Genomic DNA, 24,590 nt, shown 5'->3' on the forward strand with positions numbered 1-24,590 from the left:
CTAAGGATTTCAACAACTCAGTATATCTTATTGTTCAAAATGCATACTGACATAAAATCTGTAAGTGAATTAAAATAATAAATGCCTGAATCTGAATCCTTATAGACCTTCTCTGGCATTATCTACATGTGGATCATGAAATCAATGACATCGGCAGTTTTCCTGTAGTCATTATGGAGTAGTAAATGGTCCTCCTTAAAGGAGAAGATGCCTTATTTTAATAGAAACCTCTTAAAAGTGGGATGGTTCCGATGCCCTTGTCTGCATGCCGAAATAGGGATTTAATGGTGCCAATCAAGAATTTGTAGCATTCTATTATTTTGAGCCCAAAACTGGGAAATGCTGAGGAATTTGCTATAGTTGAGAGGTATGTTATGAATGCTATGTGCTATGAGTTGTGCCAACATTATGTTGTAATTTTTTATTCAAACTGTCCCTTCAAAGTCTCTATTAACTCCTAACATCTGATTACTATCCATACTATCCAGGGTCCCCAGAAGTTATCTATTGCTCTTTAGGGGTGACATTGCCCATGTTGAGAACCTCTGGTTTAAGCAAAAGTAACTCAAAAGTAACACATTTAAGTTACTAGTTACTAAAAAAAGTAATATATTAATATTACTTTATTACTGTTTTGAAAAAGTAATGAGCTATATTACTAGTTACTAGAAAGTGTAATATATTACTCCCATCACTGCAGGTCTGTGAATATCATAATATCTCAATGCGGGTGGACTGGCAATTTTCTGCTTCAGAATGTCAAATGCTTTTTGGTGTTGTTCCAACCAGGACCAGTTTACATTTTTGCATGTCAACTCACTTAATGGTGATGAAAGCTCACTCAGGTCTGGGATAAACTTTCCTAAATAGTTGACCATACCAAGAAAATGTTGTAAAGATGTGACATTTTCTGGAGCTGGCATCTCAAGAATTACTGCTTGCTTATACGGATGTGGTTGTAAGCCATAAATGGTAAACAAATGACCCTCATAAGTAACTTATTTAAGTTTGAATTTACATTTCTTAGGATTGAGTTTAAGATTTACTTCATAAGTACAATCTAGAACTTTATTGATGTTTCTGTCATGTTCGTCTTTGCCCCAACAATAATGTCATCTACTATGATAGCACATGGATAACCTGAAAAAAATTGTTCCAAAGTATGCTAAAATACTTCACTAGCAGAATTTATCCCAAATGGTATTCTCAAATATCTGCATCTACCAAACTGTGTACTGAAAGTGGTTAACAATGAAGATTTGTGATTCAGTGAAATTTGCCAAAATGAATTTTTTGCATCTAAGACAGAAAAAATTGTGTCATTTGGCATGAGAGTGGCTTCGTCTTCTACTGTGCACATTGGATAATGAGGACATTTAAGTGCTTTGTTTGAATCTCTCAGATCAATACATATTCGAAAATCATCTGAGCTTTTCTCATGAACTACGACCACAGAGGATACCCTTTCAGTCGGTTCTTTTACTGGAGTTATTACACCTGAATTTACTATTTTGCCAAGCTCTCCTTTTACTTTGCTCTGCATTGCTACCGGAACCTTCCTTGCTGGTTTGATAACTGGGCTTACTTCATGGTTTAACTTCATGGAATATGAGACTGGAAGTTTGCCAAGCTTGTCTGTGAAAATATCAGCATATTCACTAAAAATATTCTGTGTAAAACTAACATTGTTGTTCAGAGTTATATGGTGGACCTCTGTATTAAATGAAATCAGTCCCATTCTCAAACAATCTTTGAGGCCTAACAGTGACTGCACATGTCTTTTGACTATTTAAAACTACAAGTCATAGCTGTTCCTAGCAGAATGGCATGTGAGAACTACTGCACCATCAGTTTGAATCTATTCACCACCATAAGCAACTAGTTTTGCATGGGTCTATATTGAAAAATTATATGGTGCTGCTTACTGTGATGGATTTGAAGTCTTCTTAAGACACTCAGTCTTGCTAGCTGGATTCTGCTAAAATCAAAGTCTGGTTATATTTGCATTCACAGTGTGTTGCATACAGAAACTTGCAGAATATACACTGATGAGAGAATATACTTTGCAGCATCAACTTAGAGCAGTAACAAATAACTTTTTATAATAAACCAGACGGACTAACATTGCAGCTTAAAGTACTGTTCCACTTTACTTCTCATATAGTACAGATGATGTGAGAGATATAACATTTACCTCGGGACAAATGTGGCCCTATTAATACCCCTAACATAACTGGATTAATGCAGATCTTTATATACAATTTTAGTCATGCACATACATATACATTTCCTCTTGGTATTCTATTTTGGAGAATTGCTCATCCTGTAGAAACAATACTAATTGTTGTAGATGCTGACACAAACTGCTGACTTAATGATATTATTTACAGCTTTTCTGGCAGTGTGAACATCCTGTTTTTGTCTTTAGTATTCTATTTGTATCTTTGTATAAGAACATCTGTTCTTGTGCCAAATGCAGGAAAAACATGTTTTTTAAGGAAACACATTGTAACAGTGTCATTAACATGTCCTGTTGTTTAAGAAAACATATTGTGTCCATTCTTTTTATATGCAGAAAAAACTGTTTTTTAAGGAAGCACATTGTCACAGTGTTCTTTAAAAGCAGATTTTGCATTTTTCCTCTTGCATACATCCTGTTTGTAAGGAAAAAATGTCCTTTCAGCAGATTCCTTATTTTCCAAGCGACGGTCATTTAGTATGGATGCTGATCACATATTGCTAAACTCTATTTCTACATTTAAGCAAGCTTTATCTTATACCTTATTTATGTTGCAAATTTGTAGCAAAGTTACTTTCAACCTAAGTATATTGTTGAGCACACTCTACCATATATTAGTAGTTCAAACGCACAATTGCCCGAATGCCGTAACATCGAACTGGGAAGTTCGAAACCTCAGAATAGCGAAGCTGCGAAACACCGAATTTTTTCCCAGGGAAAAAATTCAGTGGTCTGTTTCCACTGCTTTACTATTTCCTCCACTGTGGTGCAATGTCGGAGTTGATATATTTAAGTAGGGGGTGTGTGGGGGGCACAGTCCCCACATTGGGGGGTGTGGGGGGCAGCCCCCCACATTAGGAACAGTTTGAAGTGTACATGTGTTTTTGGTTTTGTACCGGAACAGAATTTTTTTTTTTCCCCTGGGAAAAAAATCGCTGTTCTTTTTGTTTGACATTATTGCATTTCAAACTGCCGGGTTCGACATTTATGTAGTCAAACTTATTGCAGTTCGACTAAGTGATATAGACCCGTTTTGCACATTTTGCTGAATCAAGTTTTCCACCAGCTTTTACTTTGGCAAACATTGTGCTGATATAACACTGCACTTCGATCCAGTGTCTACTTTAAGCTCTAGAGATTTCCCATTAATCCGACCAGTATAAAATATTTCACTCTTTGCTGCCAGCTGATAATCTACTGTGATAACTATTTTATCAATCATACTATCAACAGAAAGTTTGATCACACCTCTCTATCTGATCTACTTGCTTCTTCAGATGTTCTCTTTTAATAAAAGTACGCGCCACCCTAGAATTGTAAAACCTTTGATTCCACCTTTTACATTTGTGGTATCGCTGACCAAAACCTAAGCACTTCTCTCATTTAGCTTCATGACTGCCTCCACAATTACGACAGTTAACAATAAGGTTGTTTGTAGTAGCCCCATTTGGTTTATAGTTAAGGTTAGATGTGGCACTGCCTCTCTGTTTATATTTCTGTTTGCACCTAACCTTATGTTGCACACTATCAACATTCGCACTGGCAGACACGGCATGTTCTTCTCATTCGTAAGCATATTAGTATGCTTTTCTGTAAGCTCATATATCTGACAAATCTCAATGGCCTTATTCAACAGTAAATCACTGTCTTGAAGCAAAATATTCCTCATTTCATCATTATTGACACCACACATAACCCTGTCTTTTACTAACTCATCTCCCAGATCATCACATCTGGAAATTTTTGCTTTATTTCTTAATTCGGTAATATATGCTGTTGTAGTTTTACCAGGCTTTTGATTTATTGTGTAAAACATGTGCCTTTCCATTGTAATATTCATTTTAGGGTTACACATTTCTCTAAATTTACATTTTAAGCACTCCAGATCTTTCCACGTTTCAGCCTGTATGGCGGTTCTCCCCCTACCCTGCATACATGGCAGGTGCGTACACAAATGAATGTTCCATCTCAGCGGCTTCTGAGCCAGCTAAATTAAAAAGTATGAATGCCTTTGTACATGTGTCTTTATCAGAAAATGCAGCCTGTATGAAAATATCATAGTCTTGCTCAAACAGTCGACAATTCAAAAACCAGCAGTCCAGGTCTGCAAAATCCCTCTGCCATAACAACAAAATTTGCATAGACTAGGTCTTTGTAATTATGCTCAAATGTACAACAGTAATGCTGAAAAGGCTTTAATTTAACACTGCAAACACTGTGAACACACTATGGACAGTTTGGGTATGTGTAAACGTTTTAGTTAATGTGAAAAAATGCAGTTGTCTTAGCCTTTTCCTAGATTTTAGTACTTTGGAAATGATTTTGAATACTTTTTTATTTATTTCGAATACTTTTATCAGTATGTCGCAATTTCAGACATTTCATTTATCTTGGTAATTATTTTGAATATTTTGAATGCTTTGTCACTTATTTGGCAACTGAAAAATCATTTAAACAAGTTTAGTACCTTCCAATAACCACTGAACTGCTTGTGAGTTAGCTCTTGTATATTCCTCCACTTCTAACTGCGTGCCTCATGGTTTGTGAACTGCTTCAATTTCGGACCCCATTCTGACACCGTGTCACATGCCTCCTGTATTCAAATGAGACACTGAGGTGCTGTGATGAGTTCATGTTGTTTACTGCACATAAACACATCAGGAGATGTAACTGGAATATATGTTTAAGCTAACTGACTAACTCATTACTTCAAACACACTCGCATGTGCATCTCCAGTCATACCTGCATTCACTCTGACTGACTGCACAAAATGACACTGATCTTGCACGTCCTCAGTAACTTACATGCATGTGCTGTCTAGCTACAGTGGCTGACTAGGTACAAAACACACAGTGATCTACAGCAGAGATGAAGCTACAGCAGACAACAGGAGAAGTTTAACCAGAACAGAAGGTTAAAGAAGCTTCAATGCGCTTGGTCTGACCACCCACTCCCAAATCCAGCCTCTTTGTCCAACCACCTACTCCCAAATCCAGCCTCTTGGTCAGACCACCCACTCCCAAGTCCAGCCTCTTGGTCCGACCACCCACTCCCAAGTCCAGCCTCTTGGTCTGACCACCCACCCCCAAGTCCAGCCTCTTGGTCTGACCACCCACTCCCAAGTCCAGCCTAACAGAAGCAGAGTGAAATTTCTTGGGATGGTAAAAGACAGCTCTATGCATGATGCCAGATGATCACACTAAAGATCACGATTGAGGTTGCCACACCCTCTGTTTTTTTGTTTTGTTTTTTTTAGGATTTTAGGATGGGTGTTTTCTCATCAAGATGTGAATTGTTACAGAGGCTTAGTGAATAAGCAGGTAAAGTTTGATCTAGGTTGTCATTGACATGTTGTACCTGAGTACATCAGTAGTCTTGGAAAGCTTGTTGTAAAGCGTTACAACAGATTCAGTAGATCAGATGGTTGAGAGCCCTATGACCTGACAGGATGGTGGGCTGGACAGCTGGGCCCATATAAACTCCTTTGTAGACAAGTCCAAATACCCAAAGTCATTACATTTTGGATGTGCAGGTTCCATATGATTCTGTTTCCTGAGGAATGTAGCTCGTGTGTTTTTTCTTGGACCAAACTAGTTGTACTCCTACATTATAAAACCTCAAGACTTTGTTTACAGTTCTGCTTAGTTATACAAATATATCTTGTTATAATTTCATTTCAATATTAAGTTTTCTAATAAATAAATGGATGCCTGCAGCCGGATCCTCAATTATTTTTCTATGTGTGGGTGCACACATACGAGTATGGTATGAGTCTGTGTGTGTGTGTGTGTGTGTGTGTGTGTGTGTGTGTGTGTGTGTGGTATGTGGATGTGTGGGTGTAGGTGTGCGTGGATGTGTGTGTGTGCGTGTGCGTGTGTGCGTGTGTGTGTGTGTGTGTTTGCGTGTGTGTGCGCATGTGTGTGCACGTGTGTGTGTGTGTGTGTGTGTGTGTGTGTGTGTGTGTGTGTGTGTGTGTGTATTTTATTTAATAGTATGTAGTATGCTTGCAGAGATAAGCCCTAAATTGATACTTACTTAAGTATTTAACTTACTGCAGAAATTGCCCCGTGGTAGAACTTTGATTTGCCTTCTATAGTTTTTTTCACATAATATATTACTTTTTTACAGTACCATTATTAGGCAAAAATGTCTGAAATCTCCTGTGTTGTACAGCTGTGTCCAGGAAGATGAGTAACCAAAGCCAGCAGAGCAATACTGCAGTATGATACAAAACAGAATAAAATATCCATGAACTTAAGGAAGATGAGTAACCAAACCAGCAGAGCAATACTGCAGTATAATACAAAACAGAACAAAATATCCATGAACTTGAGGAAGATGAGTAACTAAACCAGCAGAGCAATACTGCAGTATGATACAAACCAGAACAAAATATCCATGAACTAGAGGAAGATGAGTAACCAAACCAGCAGAGCAATACTGCACTATGATACAAACAGAACAAAATATCCATGAACTTGAGGAAGATGAGTAACCAAAGCAGCAGAGCAATACTGCAGTATGATACAAAACAGAACAAAATATCCATGAACTTGAGGAAGATGAGTAACCAAACCAGCAGAGCAATACTGCAGTATAATACAAACCAGAACAAAATATCCATGAACTTGAGGAAGATGAGTAACCAAAGCAGCAGAGCAATACTGCAGTATGATACAAAACAGAACAAAATATCCATGAACTTGAGGAAGATGAGTAACCAAACCAGCAGAGCAATACTGCAGTATGATACAAACCTGAACAAAATATCCATGAACTTGAGGAAGATGAGTAACCAAACCAGCAGAGCAATACTGCAGTATGATACAAAACAGAACAAAATATCCATGAACTTGAGGAAGATGAGTAACCAAACCAGCAGAGCAATACTGCAGTATGATACAAAACAGAACAAAATATCCATGAACTTGAGGAAGATGAGTAACCAAACCAGCAGAGCAATACTGCAGTATGATACAAAGCAGAACAAAATATCCATGAACTTGAGGAAGATGAGTAACCAAACCAGCAGAGCAATACTGCAGTATGATACAAACCAGAACAAAATATCCATGAACTTGAGGAAGATGAGTAACCAAACCAGCAGAGAAATACTGCAGTATGATACAAACAGAACAAAATATCCATGAACTTGAGGAAGATGAGTAACCAAAGCAGCAGAGCAATACTGCAGTATGATACAAAACAGAACAAAATATCCATGAACTTGAGGAAGATGAGTAACCAAAGCAGCAGAGCAATACTGCAGTATGATACAAAACAGAACAAAATATCCATGAACTTGAGGAAGATGAGTAACCAAATCAGCAGAGCAATACTGCAGTATGATACAAAACAGAACAAAATATCCATGAACTTGAGGAAGATGAGTAACCAAACCAGCAGAGCAATATTGCAGTATGATACAAACCAGAACAAAATATCCATGAACTTGAGGAAGATGAGTAACCAAACCAGCAGAGCAATACTGTAGTATGATACAAACCAGAACAAAATATCCATGAACTTGAGGAAGATGAGTAACCAAAGCAGCAGAGCAATACTGCAGTATGATACAAAACAGAACAAAATATCCATGAACTTGAGGAAGATGAGTAACCAAACCAGCAGAGCAATACTGCAGTATGATACAAACCTGAACAAAATATCCATGAACTTGAGGAAGATGAGTAACCAAACCAGCAGAGCAATACTGCAGTATGATACAAAACAGAACAAAATATCCATGAACTTGAGGAAGATGAGTAACCAAACCAGCAGAGCAATACTGCAGCATGATACAAACCAGAACAAAATATCCATGAACTTGAGGAAGATGAGTAACCAAAGCAGCAGAGCAATACTGCAGTATGATACAAACCGGAACAAAATATCCATGAACTTGAGGAAGATGAGTAACCAAAGCAGCAGAGCAATACTGCAGTATGATACAAACCAGAACAAAATATCCATGAACTTGAGGAAGATGAGTAATGAAAGCAGCAGAGCAATACTGCAGTATGATACAAACCAGAACAAAATATCCATGAACTTGAGGAAGATGAGTAACCAAACCAGCAGAGCAATACTGCAGTATGATACAAACCAGAACAAAATATCCATGAACTTGAGGAAGATGAGTAACCAAACCAGCAGAGCAATACTGCAGTATGATACAAAACAGAACAAAATATCCATGAACTTGAGGAAGATGAGTAACCAAACCAGCAGAGCAATACTGCAGTATGATACAAACCAGAACAAAATATCCATGAACATGAGGAAGATGAGTAACCAAACCAGCAGAGCAATACTGCACTATGATACAAACCAGAACAAAATATCCATGAACATGAGGAAGATGAGTAACCAAACCAGCAGAGCAATACTGCAGTATGATACAAAGAGGAAGATGAGTAACCAAACCAGCAGAGCAATACTGCAGTATGATACAAAACAGAACAAAATATCCATGAACTTGAGGAAGATGAGTAACCAAACCAGCAGAGCAATACTGCAGTATGATACAAAGAGGAAGATGAGTAACCAAACCAGCAGAGCAATACTGCAGTATGATACAAAACAGAACAAAATATCCATGAACTTGAGGAAGATGAGTAACCAAACCAGCAGAGCAATACTGCAGTATGATACAAAACAGAACAAAATATCCATGAACTTGAGGAAGATGAGTAACCAAACCAGCAGAGCAATACTGCAGTATGATACAAACCAGAACAAAATATCCATGAACATGAGGAAGATGAGTAACCAAACCAGCAGAGCAATACTGCAGTATGATACAAAACAGAACAAAATATCCATGAACTTGAGGAAGATGAGTAACCAAACCAGCAGAGCAATACTGCAGTATGATACAAACCAGAACAAAATATCCATGAACATGAGGAAGATGAGTAACCAAAGCAGCAGAGCAATACTGCAGTATGATACAAACCGGAACAAAATATCCATGAACTTGAGGAAGATGAGTAACCAAACCAGCAGAGAAATACTGCAGTATGATACAAAGCAGAACAAAATATCCATGAACTTGAGGAAGATGAGTAACCAAAGCAGCAGAGCAATACTGCAGTATGATACAAAACAGAACAAAATATCCATGAACTTGAGGAAGATGAGTAACCAAAGCAGCAGAGCAATACTGCAGTATGATACAAACCAGAACAAAATATCCATGAACTTGAGGAAGATGAGTAACCAAACCAGCAGAGCAATACTGCAGTATGATACAAACCAGAACAAAATATCCATGAACTTGAGGAAGATGAGTAACCAAAGCAGCAGAGCAATACTGCAGTATGATACAAAGCAGAACAAAATATCCATGAACTTGAGGAAGATGAGTAACCAAACCAGCAGAGCAATACTGCAGTATGATACAAACCAGAACAAAATATCCATGAACATGAGGAAGATGAGTAACCAAACCAGCAGAGCAATACTGCAGTATGATACAAACCAGAACAAAATATCCATGAACTTGAGGAAGATGAGTAACCAAAGCAGCAGAGCAATACTGCAGTATGATACAAAGCAGAACAAAATATCCATGAACTTGAGGAAGATGAGTAACCAAACCAGCAGAGCAATACTGCAGTATGATACAAACCAGAACAAAATATCCATGAACATGAGGAAGATGAGTAACCAAACCAGCAGAGCAATACTGCAGTATGATACAAACCAGAACAAAATATCCATGAACTTGAGGAAGATGAGTAACCAAACCAGCAGAGCAATACTGCAGTATGATACAAAACAGAACAAAATATCCATGAACTTGAGGAAGATGAGTAACCAAAGCAGCAGAGCAATACTGCAGTATGATACAAAACAGAACAAAATATCCATGAACTTGAGGAAGATGAGTAACCAAACCAGCAGAGCAATACTGCAGTATGATACAAACCGGAACAAAATATCCATGAACTTGAGGAAGATGAGTAACCAAACCAGCAGAGCAATACTGCAGTATGATACAAAGCAGAACAAAATATCCATGAACTTGAGGAAGATGAGTAACCAAACCAGCAGAGCAATACTGCAGTATGATACAAAACAGAACAAAATATCCATGAACTTGAGGAAGATGAGTAACCAAACCAGCAGAGCAATACTGCAGTATGATACAAACCGGAACAAAATATCCATGAACTTGAGGAAGATGAGTAACCAAAGCAGCAGAGCAATACTGCAGTATGATACAAAGCAGAACAAAATATCCATGAACTTGAGGAAGATGAGTAACCAAACCAGCAGAGCAATACTGCAGTATGATACAAAACAGAACAAAATATCCATGAACTTGAGGAAGATGAGTAACCAAACCAGCAGAGCAATACTGCAGTATGATACAAACCGGAACAAAATATCCATGAACTTGAGGAAGATGAGTAACCAAAGCAGCAGAGCAATACTGCAGTATGATACAAAGCAGAACAAAATATCCATGAACTTGAGGAAGATGAGTAACCAAACCAGCAGAGCAATACTGCAGTATGATACAAAGCAGAACAAAATATCCATGAACTTGAGGAAGATGAGTAACCAAACCAGCAGAGCAATACTGCAGTATGATACAAAACAGAACAAAATATCCATGAACTTGAGGAAGATGAGTAACCAAACCAGCAGAGCAATACTGCAGTATGATACAAAGCAGAACAAAATATCCATGAACTTGAGGAAGATGAGTAACCAAACCAGCAGAGCAATACTGCAGTATGATACAAAACAGAACAAAATATCCATGAACTTGAGGAAGATGAGTAACCAAAGCAGCAGAGCAATACTGCAGTATGATACAAACCTGAACAAAATATCCATGAACTTGAGGAAGATGAGTAACCAAAGCAGCAGAGCAATACTGCAGTATGATACAAACCGGAACAAAATATCCATGAACTTGAGGAAGATGAGTAACCAAAGCAGCAGAGCAATACTGTAGTATGATACAAAACAGAACAAAATATCCATGAACTTGCAAATTACATTTACAACAAAGCTTGAGTCCCGTTATCTCTAACACTTGTTCCATGGTGTCACCCTTAATACAGCTCAGACCAAATTTAACATAAATGAGTCTCAGATGAGCATGACCAGTTTTCAGCAGAAGTGCCTTCCAGGTTGCCTGTCTAGTTACACCCGCAAAAAGTATAGTAACGAATAAAAAAGTGTCATGATCTGCACAAAAAATGTATTACAGTTGATTTTTCCTTGTTGGTAGAGGATGTTTTGGTTTCACGTAATGCATTTTATTCCCAACACAGCTTAGTTTTCACTACTCATTCAGTTTTACTGCAAAATAATATGACTTGACTTCAGTTGCTTTTTGCTAAATCAAGAAATACTGTATAGGTGAAATGCATAATTCTTTAACCTGAATTGGTTTGACTATCATATAATTCAAAAATAGGTTCCCTACACCTTATTGCAACATCCTTTATTTTTTTAGGGCTCTGGGGCCTGGTGAACAATGCAGGAATCAGCATTCCAACAGCGCCAAACATATGGATGGGAATAGAAGACTTCCGGAAAGTCATGGACGTGAACCTTTTTGGAGTAATTGAGGTGACACTGAATTTTCTGCCTATGCTTATGAAATCCAGAGGGAGACTTGTCAACGTTGCCAGTGTCTTTGGACGTAATTCTGTTGTAGGAGGTGGCTATTGTCTTTCTAAGTATGGAGTGGAATCATTTTCTGACAGTCTGCGGTAAGAAAAACTTTGGTCCTAGTATTCTTTGTGATTTTCCCTCCACAGTGTAAACAGATATTAGTCATTTTGATGGCATAGTGTTGATGTCTGAATGCCTGAATTCAAAAACATTGAAACCAGTGTATATTAAGTAAATAAATTCAAAACTATGAAGCACTAGATATCAATATAACCAGAAATTGTTGCATGTCAGCAACATATTGAATGTTCCACAGTTTTCTCATGGGGCCAACACCTGCTCCCTAGCTATTTTATTATTACAGTTCTGCATAGTGATTTGGAGGGATGAAAACCCCTTCTGCAAGGTAGTATGACTACAGAGTTGTTAAATAATGCAGGAGAGAGTGACCTATGGGGGGTGGGGTACACCAGGTGCTTGCTACCCTGCCAATAGAGATTAGGTGCTGTGATATGTTATGGTTTCATATTATGAGATAACTGATGTAATAAAGTCAGTTTAGTACTTCAGCAGTAATTAAATGCTAAAATGTAAAAGTAGAAATATTTTGTTTCTAGACTTAAATATAATGATAGTCTGACAGAGAAATGTGTTACATTGCTGAATATACTCTTGCATTTCAAAACCCCTTGTTCAACACAGTGCACTTTGAGGACACACAAAGTCAGTCATGTGGAGACTCAATATTCTGCCTTTGATATAATTGCATCAGATTCATTTATTTGCAGTAAATGGCACTAAAATGTTACCTGCTATCATTATAACTGGTGAGTTCCAGCAAGGTTAACCTAGTCAAATGATATTGCAATCCAGCTTGTTGCATTTACATAATTTATTTTAAGTTTCATTCCAGTAGGTAGACAACATAGACACAACCATTTGTTAGGTACATATTACATTTTTTCATCTTTGTAACTGGATAAAATGATGTAGGCATGAGTGCCTGTAGGTTTGTCCTAGACTGCTTGACATTTTACAGTATGCAGACAGATGTATTGAACCCTGTTCTGCAGATATGTCCTACTTATAGCTGTGACTGCTTTAACCACTAGACTCCACAGTGTAGGGCAATGCTGGAAATTACAAGTGCTACTGCTGAACTGTCAGTAGTTTTAAAAACAATACGTTAGAGTCTTAAAGCAAAAAAAAAAGAAGACTAAAGGCTTATTTTCACACTTTATCTGAATATTGTAAGGACACCTGGACAATACTTCCACAATATAAAACTGCATCCTGAAAGGACACATGGACAACATCTCCACAGTATAAAACTGCATCTTGTAAAGATACATGGACAATACCACCACAATATAAAGGACACATGGCCAGTACCCCTACAATATAAAGGACACATGAACAATACCTCCACAATAAAAAAGGACACATGGACAACACCTCCACAATATAAAGGACACATGGACAACACCTCCACAATATAAAGGACACATGGACAGTACCTCCAAATATAAAACTGCATCTTGTAAGGACACATGGACAACACCTCCACAATATAAAGGACACATGGACAATACCTCCACAATATAAAGGACACATGGACAGTACCTCCACAATATAAAGGACACACGGACAATACCTCCACAATATAAAACTGCATCTTGTAAGGACACATGGACAATACCGCCAGAATTTAAAGGACACATGGACAATACCTCCAAATATAAAACTGCATCTTGTAAGGACACATGGACAACAGCTCCACAATAAAAAGGACACATGGATAGTACCTCCACAATATAAAGGACACATGGACAATACCTCCACAATATAAAACTGCATCTTGTAAGGGCACATGGACAATACCTCCACAATATAAAGGACACATGGACAATACCTCCAAATATAAAGGACACATGGACAACACCACCATAATATAAAGGACACATGGACAATACCTCTACAATATAAAGGACATGTGGACAGTACCTCCACAATATAAAGGACACATGGACAATACTGCCACAATATAAAGGACATATGGAAAATACCTCCAAATATAAAACTGCATCTTCTAAGGACACATGGACAACACCTTTACAATATAAAGGACACATGGACAATACCTCTACAATATAAAGGACACATGGACAATACTGCCAGAATATAAAGGACACATGGACAATACCTCCAAATATAAAACTGCATCTTGTAAGGACACATAGACAATACCACCACAATATAAAACTGCATCTTGTAAGGACACATGGACAATACTGCCACAATATAAAGGAATAAAGGACACATGGACAATACCTCCACAATATAAAGAACACGTGGAAAATACCTCCACAATATAAAACTACATCTTGTAAGGACACATGGACAACACCTCCACAATATAAAGGACACATGGACAATACCTCCAAATATAAAACTGCATCTTGTAAGGACACATGGACAACACCACCACAATATAAAGGACACATGGACAATACCTCCAAATATAAGGGACACATGGCCAGTACCCCTACAATATAAAGGCAACATGGACAATACATCCACAATATAAAACTGCATCTTGTAAGGCCACATGGACAACACCTCCACAATATAAAGGAATAATGGACACATGGACAATACCTCAACAATATAAAGGACGCATGGACAATACCTCCACAATATAAAAAACACATGGACAATACCTCCACAATATAAAACTGCATCTTGTAAGGACACATGGACAACACCTCCACAATATAAAGGACACTTGGACAATACCTCCAAATATAAAACTGCATCTTGTAAGGACACATGGACAATACCACCACAATATAAAGGACACATGGTCAGTACTCCTGCAATATAAAGGGCACATGGACAATAACCTCCACAATATAAGGGACACATGGACAATACCTCCAAATATAAAACTGTGTCTTGTAAGGACGCATGGACAACACCTCCACAACATAAAGGACACATGGACAATATCTCCACAGTATAAAACTGCATCTTGTAAGGACACATGGACAACACCTCCACAATATAAAGGACACATGGACAATACCTCCAAATATAAAACTGCATCTTGTAAGGACACATGGACAACACCTCCACAATATAAAGGACACATGGACAATACCTCCAAATATAAAACTGCATCTTGTAAGGACACATGGGCAACACCTCCACAATATAAAGGACACATGGACAATACCTCCAAATATAAAGGACACACGGACAGTACCTCCACAATATAAAGGACACATGGACAATACCTCTGCAATATAAAACTGCATCTTGTAAGGACACATAGACAATACCGCCACAATATAAAGGACACATTGACAATACCTCCACAATATAAAGGATGCATGGACAGTACCTCCACAATATAAAGGACACATGGACAATACATCCACAATATAAAACTGCATCTTGTAAGGACACATGGACAATACCACCACAATATAAAGGACACATGGACAATACATCCAAATATAAAACTGCATCTTGTAAGGACACATGGACAATACCACCACAATATAAAGGACACATTGACAATACCTCCACAATATAAAGGATGCATGGACAGTACCTCCACAATATAAAGGACACATGGACAATACATTCACAATATAAAACTGCATCTTGTAAGGACACATGGACAATACCACCACAATATAAAAGGCACATGGACAATACCTTCACAATATAAAGGACACATGAACAATACCTCCAAGTATAAAACTGCATCTTGTAAGGACACATATTTTGGGGCCTCACTGTACACTGAACACTCCACAATATAAAGGACACATGGACAATACCTCCAAATATAAAACTGCATCTTATTAAGGACACATGGACAACACCTCCGCAATATAAAGGACACATGGACAATACCTTCACAATATAAAACTGCATCTTGTAAGGACACATAGACAATACCGCCACAATATAAAGGACACATGGACAATACATCCAAATATAAAACTGCATCTTGTAAGGACACATGGGCAACACCTCCACAATATAAAGGACACATGGACAATACCTCCAAATATAAAGGACACATGGACAGTACCTCCACAATATAAAGGACACATTGACAATACCTCCACAATATAAAGGATGCATGGACAGTACCTCCACAATATAAAGGACACATGGACAATACATCCAAATATAAAACTGCATCTTGTAAGGACACATGGACAATACCACCACAATATAAAGGACACGTGGCCAGTACCCCTACAATATAAAAGGCACATGGACAATACCTCCACAATATAAAGGACACATGGACAATACTTCCAAATATAAAACTGTGTCTTGTAAGGACACATGGACAATACCTCCACAATATAAAGGACACATGGACAGTGCCTCCACAATATAAAAGACACATGGACAATACCTCCACAATATAAAACTGCATCTTGTAAAGACACATGGACAATACCGCCACAATATAAAGGACACATGGACAATGCCTCCACAATATAAAGGACGCATGGACAGTACCTCCACAATATAAAGGACACATGGACAATACCTTCACAATATAAAACTGCTTTTCAGGGGCAAAACGAATACCTATGCCAACTCTTAATGAAAGCAATTCAGAAGTGTAATCAGCTGGTTGATGTTTTATTTGTTTTCCTCTGCACAGGCAAATGCTTATATAACAACAGCATGTGAAATAAGGCAAATCTGTACACAGTGTAGTTTGTTTTATCTCTGGGGGGCACACTGTACACAGTGCAGTTTGTTCTATCTCAGGGGCAAATCTGTACATCATGTAGTTTGTTTTATCTCAAGGGGCACACTGTGCATAGTGTAATTTGTTTTATCTCGGGGGCACACTGTACACAGTATAGTTTGTTTTATCTTGGGGGCACACTGTACACAGTGTAGTTTGTTTTATCTCTGGGGCACACTGTACACAGTGTAGTTTGGTTTCCCTCTGGGGGCACACTCTACACAGTGTAGTTTGGTTTATCTCTGGGGGGCACACTGTACACGGTGTAGTTTGGTTTATCTCTGGGGGCACACTGTACACAGTGTAGTTTGTTTGATCTCTGGGGGCACACTGTACACAGTGTAGTTTGTTTTATCTCGGGGGCACACTGTACACAGTGTTGTTTGTTTTATCTCAGGAGCACACTGTACACACTGTAGTTTGGTTTATTTTGGGGCCTCACTGTACACAATGTAGTTTGTTTTATCTCTGGGTCACACTGTACACAGTGCAGTTTGTTTTATCTTGGGGGACACACTATACACAGTGCAGTTTGTTGTATCTAGGGGGCACACTGTACACAGTGTAGTTTGTTTTATTTTTGGGGGCACACTGTACACAGTAGAGTTTGTTATACCTAGGGGGCATACTGTACATTGTGTAGTTTGTTTTATTTCAGGGGGCACACTGTACATAGTGTAGTTTGTTTTATCTCTGGGGCACACTGTACACAGTGTAGTTTGTTTATCTCAGGGGCACACTGTGCACAGTGTAGTTTGTTTTATCTCTGGGGCACACTGTACACAGTGTAGTTTGTTTTATCTCTGGGGGCACACTGTACACAGTGTAGTGTGGTTTATCTTGGGGCACACTGTACACAGTGTAGTTTGTTTTATCTAGGGGGCACACTATGCACAGTGTAGTTTGTTTTATCTAGGTGACACACTGTACTCAGTGTAGTTTGTTTTAACTCAGGGGCACACTTTACACAGTGTAGTTTGTTTTACCTCTGGGGGCACACTGTACACAGTGTAGTTTGTTTTATCTCTGGGGGCACACTGTACACGGTGCAGTTTGGTTTATCTCTGGGGGCACACTGTACATGGTTTAGTTTGTTTTATCTCTGGTGGCACACTCTACACAGTGTAGTTTGGTTTATCTCTGGCGGCACAATGTACACGGTGTAGTTTGGTTTATATCTTGGGGCACACTGTACACAGTGTAGTTTGGTTTATCTCTGGGGGCACACTGTACACAGTGTAGTTTGGTTTATCTCTAGGGGCACACTGTACATGGTGTAGTTTGGTTTATTTCTGTGGGGCACACTGTACATGGTGTAGTTTGTTTTATTTTGAGGGCACACAAGAAGGGCGATGAAGGAAGATGCATATGACAGACGCTGCTCTAAAATGATCTGTAAACATTATAACATGCATGCTACACACTTCTAGCTGAATAACATTCTTGTGTCATGGAAATGTGAAGACGGACAGGCAGTGCATCTCTGCATTTCTTATACAGAAGGAGCATTCTCAATCAAATACTGCCTGTTTGGGGGTGAGCTGCAGATGACACTGTGGACAATAGTGCTGTAACCTGTGTAAAAACTGTAAAAACTGAAAATGTTTACATGAATTCATGACATATACATTTTATGTCTGATGTGTTATATTCAGAAAGATATTTAGTGCTTGATTTTCTTTTGAATCCACTCCAGAAATGTTTGGTCATTTGTCACTGTGTCTTTATTCATATAATATTGTTTGGCAACAGTTGCCTGATAAGATTGTATCAGAAGACCAGAAATGCCTATTTTATCAGTGCTTGATCAGTCTGTTTTATTTTATTAGTGTTCTGTTTCTTTTTTTCTGGTAGGAGATTTTTAAACTACTGTGATATTTTTATTATATGGCTTACGCTTTTAATTTATCCTAATATTTTGAGTTTGTAATACCATGAAGGGAATGGACCCCATCCCTACATCAAAGTAGGATTAAAGTTCATGAAATTAGTGAAGGGAATGGACCCCATCCCTAAGTCAAAGTAGGATTAAAGTTCATGAAATTAGTGAAGGGAATGGACCCCATCCCTAAGTCAAAGTACGATTAAAGGTCATGAAATTAGTGAAGGGAAGGGACCCCATCCCTAAGTCAAAGTAGGATTAAAGTTCATGAAGTTAGTGAAGGAAATGGACCCCATCCCTAGGTCAAAGTCGGATTAAAGTTCATGAAATTAGAGAATGGAATGGACCCCATCCCTAAGTCAAAGTGCGATTAAAGTTCATGAAATTAGTGAAGGGAATGGACCCCATCCCTAAGTCAAAGTAGGATTAAAGTTCATGAAATTAGTGAATGGAATGGACCCCATCCCTAAGTCAAAGTAGGATTAAAGTTCATGAAATTAGTGAATGGAATGGACCCCATCCCTAAGTCAAAGTACGATTAAAGTTCATGAAATTAGTGAAGGGAATGGACCCCATCCCTAAGTCAAAGTAGGATTAAAGTTCATGAAATTAGTGAAGGGAATGGACCCCATCCCTAAGTCAAAGTAGGATTAAAGTTCATGAAATTAGTGAAGGGAATGGACCCCATCCCTAAGTCAAAGTCGGTTTTAAAGTTCATGAAATTAGTGAATGGAATGGACCCCATCCCTAAGTCAAAGTATGATTAAAGTTCATGAAATTAGTGAAGGGAATGGACCCCATCCCTAAGTCAAAGTAGGATTAAAGTTCATGAAATTAGTGAATGGAATGGACCCCATCCCTAAGTCAAAGTACGATTAAAATTCATGAAATTAGTGAAGGGAATGGACCCCATCCCTAAGTCAAAGTCTGATTAAAGTTCACAAAATTAGTATTATTTCAGTCTTTCATATCAGCCAGAAGTGCTCTTCTCAGCACCTGCAATGTGCCCAGTAATGACTCCTTCTGCAATTCATATGGAGTTGCAGGTATTGGTAACATATTTAAATACATTAATAGATTTTCTTTTTATAAGACCCTTTGCTCCTACTACTATTGGAACTGTCTGGGTATCTTTCTTCCACATTGCTCTAATTTCTGCCTGCAAATCCTGATATTTTACAACTTTGTACCTTTCTGTATGCAAGACACTGTAGTCACTGGGTGTAGCAATTTAAATGATCAATGCTACTTTGTCTTCTTTTCATGGACCACTGGTTTTCTCGCATCTGTCTTTTGAACTGTTGGCAATGGATGATCCCATCTGATATAAACTTCATCATTTTCTATGACGCTTTGTGGCTCATGTTTCCAGTGTTTTTCAGCTACTTCAATATTATAATGTTTGCACAATCCCCAAAGCAACAGTCTTGCCACATTATTATTCCTTTCAGTATACAATCCTTCTGCCATTAGTATGTCACATCTAGCAACAAGGTGTGTGTCTGTTTCCAATTCTGTTTTATAAAATCTACATTTGTCTGTTTCTCCCACATGTTCAATGGACTTTGTAAACCAACATGTATGCAGTCCACTATCTTGGGTCACCAATATTAACCCTTCATCTTTTGGTTTGAATTTGCCTCTCCTTAACCATTCCTGCTTTTGATCCTGATCAATATGAGTTTGTTCCAGGAGTTTTCTGTACTTGCAACTATATTTATGCATTTAACACATTTTCTGCCTTCTCATCTAATCCTTCACCATATATTCTTTGTTTTGTTTTTGTTTTTGTCACATTCAGTTGCTGCCTGACTTTTATCTACTTCTGGTTTTATTTCCATTTTTTCTGCCTGTGCTGATACTTCTAATTTTTTAGTTACAATAGTGCAGGATGAATTTGTTATAATACTGTACATTTCTTTTATCACATCTATCTTTCTGAGTATTTTTGTTGATCTGGTCTCTCTTCTATACTCTTCTAACAGTGACATTTCTTGTCTTAATTGCTTTATAGTTGTCTCCATTTGATAATTTCATGATGACATTCCATTTCTACCCGTCCTTTCTGTTATTACTCTGTGTTCTTGTGGTCAGACTGTATCTGTTATTAATTTGGTTGCACAGTAATGTATCCTATTTACTTCTGTTATATCACATGAATCTCTGTTAACTGTATTCATTTTTTTATCAAACTTCTAACTTTTGGGGTTTTATTGACCTTCTGCAGTCTATTTCATTCATAGAACTTAATACGTCTATCCATCTATATTACATCAACTCTCCTCTTAAATCATTCTCTTCTAAACTGAGGTCACATTGTTTGTTCACCATTTCCTGTGGGCATTCTATAGAATGTTCCAGAGCTTCTTCCTGTTCCAAGTTCTCTTCAGTTTTATCCAGAGAAAAAAACGTTGGTGGCACACAGCAGGTATTTTAGCAAAAGTGCGTTTAATATAAAAGAACACAGAGAAAGTAAGTGCTTTCGCGGACAAATCCCACTTCATCAGACAAACATTAAACAGGTTTAACAAAACATTTTAAATAGACTCATAGATCACATAACAACCTATAAAAACAAGACATAAAAGCATGTGGAGTACAAATTAAAGTGCTAGCACACCAAGATGCTAATGTTATAAAATTAAATAGTCAACAACTATACAAATATCCTAACTATCTAATACTCTAATAATACATTCATAAGGCCATGTATTAAAATTATATATATATATATATATATATATATATATATATATATATATATATATCTATACACAAATATATTCATAAAATACATAATTATTTTATTTATTTATTTATTTGCAGTTGGTTTACCAGGATAGTCCACTGGGCCAAAATGAACCCATTTTCAATGGAGTCCTGGGGAGAAAAGCTCCAGTAAGAAGGTTACAATAGGTTTTATATTAGATTACAATGTTTACAAGTCAACAAATTAGAGCAAGACATTTCATGTAGTATGGCTTGAGAAACAAGGTTACAAGTAGGTTTTAGGTTATATTACAATATTTTCAAGTGATGCAGTTTAAAGCATAATGTTTCAAGTAGTACAGACAGGTGATGAAAGTTTCAGAAGATATAATACTGGTAATGAAAACATTTCTATATAAGTACTGAGATGTCCTAAATATCGACTAAGCTTGAAAGTATGACACATAATACAATTTATAAAAAGTTTGTTTAGAACAAGTAGAGAGAGTTTGAGTTAGGAGAGGCAGTATATGAAGTTAGAGGAAGGGAGGGATAAAGGAGTTTGCCAGTTTATATTATGATGGATGAGAACAGGAGCATTCCCACTGGGATATTAGGTGAGAGTGAAGAGATTTTTTGAAAGTGAAGTGGTTAGAGATGATAGAAATGGATGGGGGTAGGGAGTTCCAGAGACGTGCTAGGCCATAGGATAGGAGATTTTTACCTGGGGGGGCAAGTAGGTTTATGCAATTCTATTAGATTTGGGTTGTTAGATCTTAGTACTCTGTTGGGTAGGTGCATTTTAAAGGCAGAGGAAAGGGATGGACAGAGAAGGGGGTTGAAAATGAATTTATGTGGAAGAGTCAGTTGAGTGTAGGTGAGATGATTGGAAAGTTCTAGCCATTTTAGTTTGTGGAGAGAAGAACAGTGGTGGGTAGATGATTTGTGGCTAGTAGCGAATTTAGCGATTTTGTTGTAACATGAGGAAAGTTGTGTTTTAAGGAAAGATTGTAGATTAGTTAAGAGTGGGGCTCCATAGAGAAGGGAGGGGATAAGAAATGAGGTAGAGAGAGTGATTTTGGTGGAGGGTGTGAGGTAACGATTTTGTCGATAGAGCATACCTAATTTTTGATGGTTTTTTTTTATATTTAGTTGTAGGTGGGAGTTGAATTTAAGCTTACTATCAATTTGGACCCCAAGTAATTTAGTCTCAGGCACCAGTTCAAGAGATGTATTGTTATTTCTAGTGATATAGAAAGTGTTTGTATTGATGGAGGTGACTTTAGTGGGCGTGAATACCATTAATTTGGTTTTAGAGGCATTTAATGCTAGGTGATTTCTTTTCATCCATTGTTCTGTGATTGAGAATGCATCTTGTGTAAGTTTTTGCAGTGTGGGGAGGGATGTGGCAGAACAGATAATAGTTGAATCATCTGCATATTGGATGATATTTGAGAAAGGAATAGAATTTCGGAAGTCATTTATGAATATATTAAAGAGGAGAGGACCTAGTATGGAACCTTGAGGAACTCCAGTTGGTTTAGCAAGGAAAGAAGAGGTGGCTTTCTTCCATTTTACTGATTGATATCTATTAGATAAGTAACTGGAGAACCAGTTCTGAGAAGAAGAAGATAGGTTTAGCTGAGAGAGTTTAGTTAGAAAAAGTTTGTGAGAGATAGTGTCAAAGGCTTTAGAAAGGTCAAGTAGGAGGGTAGAGACAATATGACCAGAGTCTCTGGCTTTGTTTACAGTTTCCAGGAAGGAGAGGAGGGCTGTCATAGTGATATGACCAGGCCTAAAACCATGCTGTGTTGGAGTTAGTAGGTGATTGTCTATGAGATATGGTAGGAGTTGTAGTTGGATACATTTTTCTAGGAGTTTAGAAATGGGAGATAGGATGGCGATGGGTCGGAAATTAGTTGTATTGTTATTATTACCACCTTTATGCAAGGGTATGATGAAAGCCTTTTTCCAGATTTGGGGTACTATGCTTTCTTGGATACAGCGGTTTATTAGGATACTGATGGGGTAGGCAATGGCTTCTGCAGCTATGCTAAGAAAGTATGATGGGATGTTGTCAGGGGCATTAGATCCTGGCTTAAGTTTTTGAAGGAGTTTTTTATGGTGGATATGGGTATAGGTTTGAAAGAAAAACGAGAGGAAGGGGTAGGGAGGGTATTAGAGAGTGATGATAGTGGAGAAGAAGAGAGTGTAGTAGTAGGAGTGCAGGTAGAAGTGTTTGTAGTGTTTGTAGAGGAAGTTGAGGGTGAAATGGAAGGAGTGGTGTTGTCAGAGAATGTTGAGGTTAATTTAGAAATAGAATTTATGAAGAAAGAGTTAAATTGTGTGGCCAAATCTATGTCAGGAGCACTGGGGTCTGGGCTGGGGTTGTCAATTTTGCCTGGATTGGTAAGGGTGGCGACTCCTTTCCAGAATTTCTGAGGGTTTGTTTTATTGCTGTTTTGGAGTATGGAGAAGAAATTTTGTCGGTCAGTGATAATAAGCTTTTTGACTTTATTTCTGACTGTTTTATATTCATTATGAATGAGGGGAGACTTATTTTTGTGGTAGAGTGCCCAGAGTTTGTTTCTGCGTTGCATGGTGACTAGAGTACTTTTGGATCGCCAAGGAGCAGTTTTGATTTTTATTTGCTTAGTCCGTAGAGGAGCATGGTAGTCAAGAAGGTTTAAGAAGGTTGAGTTGAAGTGGGCAACGGCATTATCTAAAGGTAGAGTTTTTAGAATGTTCCAATTAATAGCTTTTAAGGAGTCTAAGAAGGTTATAGGGTTGAAGTTTTTTTGGTTGCGAGTAGTGATATAATTATGTGTTTGGTGTATGGGTGAAGGGAGTCGGTGTGTGAATGTGGGTAGGTGATCGCTAAGAGGGTCTGGAAGTGTACCATTATCAGAGAAATAATGAGGGTGGGAGACTAAAATCCAGTCTAAAATGCTGCCACTGGATAGGTTTTTTGAGGGGTAGGTTGTGGGGTTGATTAGCTATGAGAAGATATAAAGGTTGATGTTAAGAGGGTTTGTGGGAGATTGAATGGAGGACCAATTGATATTCATGTCTCCCAGGATTATTATTTCATTAGTAATGTTAGTGGATAGCCAGAACAGGATGTCTTCGAGTGTAGTAATGTTATCACCAGGGGAAATGTAAAGGGTGGCTATACATATGTGTTTGTGTATATTAACCTGAAATAATGCTAGGAGTAATTCAGCATTATTGAATTGGGGAATAGGTTTGTTATATGGAGTAACTGATAAGGAAGATGAGTATAGGAGAGCTACTCCACCTCCTTTTTTATGGGTTCTGTCTTTTCTTATGATTG

At 37.9% G+C, this 24,590-nt stretch overlaps 1 protein-coding gene across 1 annotated transcript in view; it reads left to right on the plus strand.

The window, feature by feature from the left end:
- LOC122799692 (retinol dehydrogenase 7-like) overlaps positions 1–24,590 on the plus strand; it is a 414,514-nt gene that overhangs the window by 215,456 nt on the left and 174,468 nt on the right. The window contains exon 3 of the mRNA XM_044068927.1: positions 11,719–11,977. Within this exon, the coding sequence (XP_043924862.1) occupies positions 11,719–11,977 (259 nt within the window). The remainder of the gene's footprint in view (positions 1–11,718; positions 11,978–24,590) is intronic.

The sequence above is a fragment of the Protopterus annectens genome, chromosome 4.part0 (genome assembly GCF_019279795.1).
Source record: "Protopterus annectens isolate FY-2018-M chromosome 4.part0, PAN1.0, whole genome shotgun sequence".
Classification (NCBI taxonomy): Eukaryota; Metazoa; Chordata; order Ceratodontiformes; family Protopteridae; genus Protopterus; species Protopterus annectens.